General features: G+C 42.2%; 1 protein-coding gene across 4 annotated transcripts in view; it reads right to left on the bottom strand.

The window, feature by feature from the left end:
• Positions 1–6: 6 nt before the first annotated feature.
• Positions 7–978, bottom strand: part of LOC144003965 (thyroid transcription factor 1-associated protein 26 homolog) — a 37,783-nt gene continuing 36,811 nt past the window's right edge. For all 4 annotated transcript variants that reach the window (XM_077500748.1, XM_077500746.1, XM_077500749.1 and 1 more), the window contains 3 exons: positions 585–921; positions 392–500; positions 7–320 (listed from right to left, as the gene is read on the bottom strand). In XM_077500748.1, the coding sequence (XP_077356874.1) occupies positions 141–320; positions 392–500; positions 585–921 (626 nt within the window). In that variant the 3' untranslated portion in view covers positions 7–140. The remainder of the gene's footprint in view (positions 321–391; positions 501–584; positions 922–978) is intronic.

Raw genomic sequence — 978 nt, 5'->3', positions numbered from 1 at the left:
GGTAAATGGCTTTAAACAGGGAAGATTTTCACTTTTATTAGTAAACGCACAAAATAATACATGAGCCACCTCGTCAACTTATCTCACAATGCCATCTTGTGGTAAAAAATGCACCTCAATGTTCACTTTCTGGAGCAGATTCATTTTTTTGGAGTTGTATCTGAGATTTTCTGGATCTTCTGAAGCAAGTAGTCCATTTGAAGATTGAGGTTGGGCTGCCCCTTCTTGGTCTTTTTGCAAAGCATCTGATACATTTCCAGCTTTTTCTCTTTGTATTTTCGCACGGCCTCCTCACGCTGCTGCTTGCTCTTGAGGAACTCCTGCAAAGCATAAATAATACAGATTAAAAATTGAAGCAGAAAAACTGAAAGTTAAACATTGTGAAGATGACCTCTTTCTTTTTCCTCCGTTTTTCGCGGACCCTCTCACACTCCTCCAGAGAGCGTTGGTAGGATGTCTTCTTCTCCAGCTTTTTCCTCCTTCGATTGCTTAGTGGAAGGCTAAAAGAGAATATTGAAGAGAAACACAGTCAAACTAGCAGGTGAAAAATACAACGAGTGATTATGAAGTTATTTAATCTTTACCTTTCTGCTACAGATGTTGACTCTGTGTTTTCTGCCTCAGGTGCATCTGTACCTTCTGGATCATAACCAACTTTCTCCTCCATCCTGTCCTCCTTTGGTTTCTCCTGGCTCCGTCCTTTCATTCTCAGTTTGAGCCGGTTCACTCTGTTAGTCCAGGCCTCGTTCTTCAGCTTCTCTGCCTCGGCCATGTACAAATGCTTGAGGTGCTCCGGGTACTGGTCGTGGTACAGCGATGACGAAGACTTCTGCCTGTTTGTTTTCGTCTTCTCCTCCTTTCGCAAAAACTTGTTGTAGTCATGCTTCACTTTCTCTTTCCTCTCAAAAGCAAAACCTTGACCTGGAACATGGAGATAGAAACATGTTAAATGTCAGACAGTGCTGGTTAGGGTTAATA

The sequence above is a fragment of the Festucalex cinctus genome, chromosome 16 (genome assembly GCF_051991245.1).
Source record: "Festucalex cinctus isolate MCC-2025b chromosome 16, RoL_Fcin_1.0, whole genome shotgun sequence".
Taxonomy (NCBI): Eukaryota; Metazoa; Chordata; class Actinopteri; order Syngnathiformes; family Syngnathidae; genus Festucalex; species Festucalex cinctus.
This window is presented reverse-complemented; position numbering and strand designations above follow the sequence as displayed.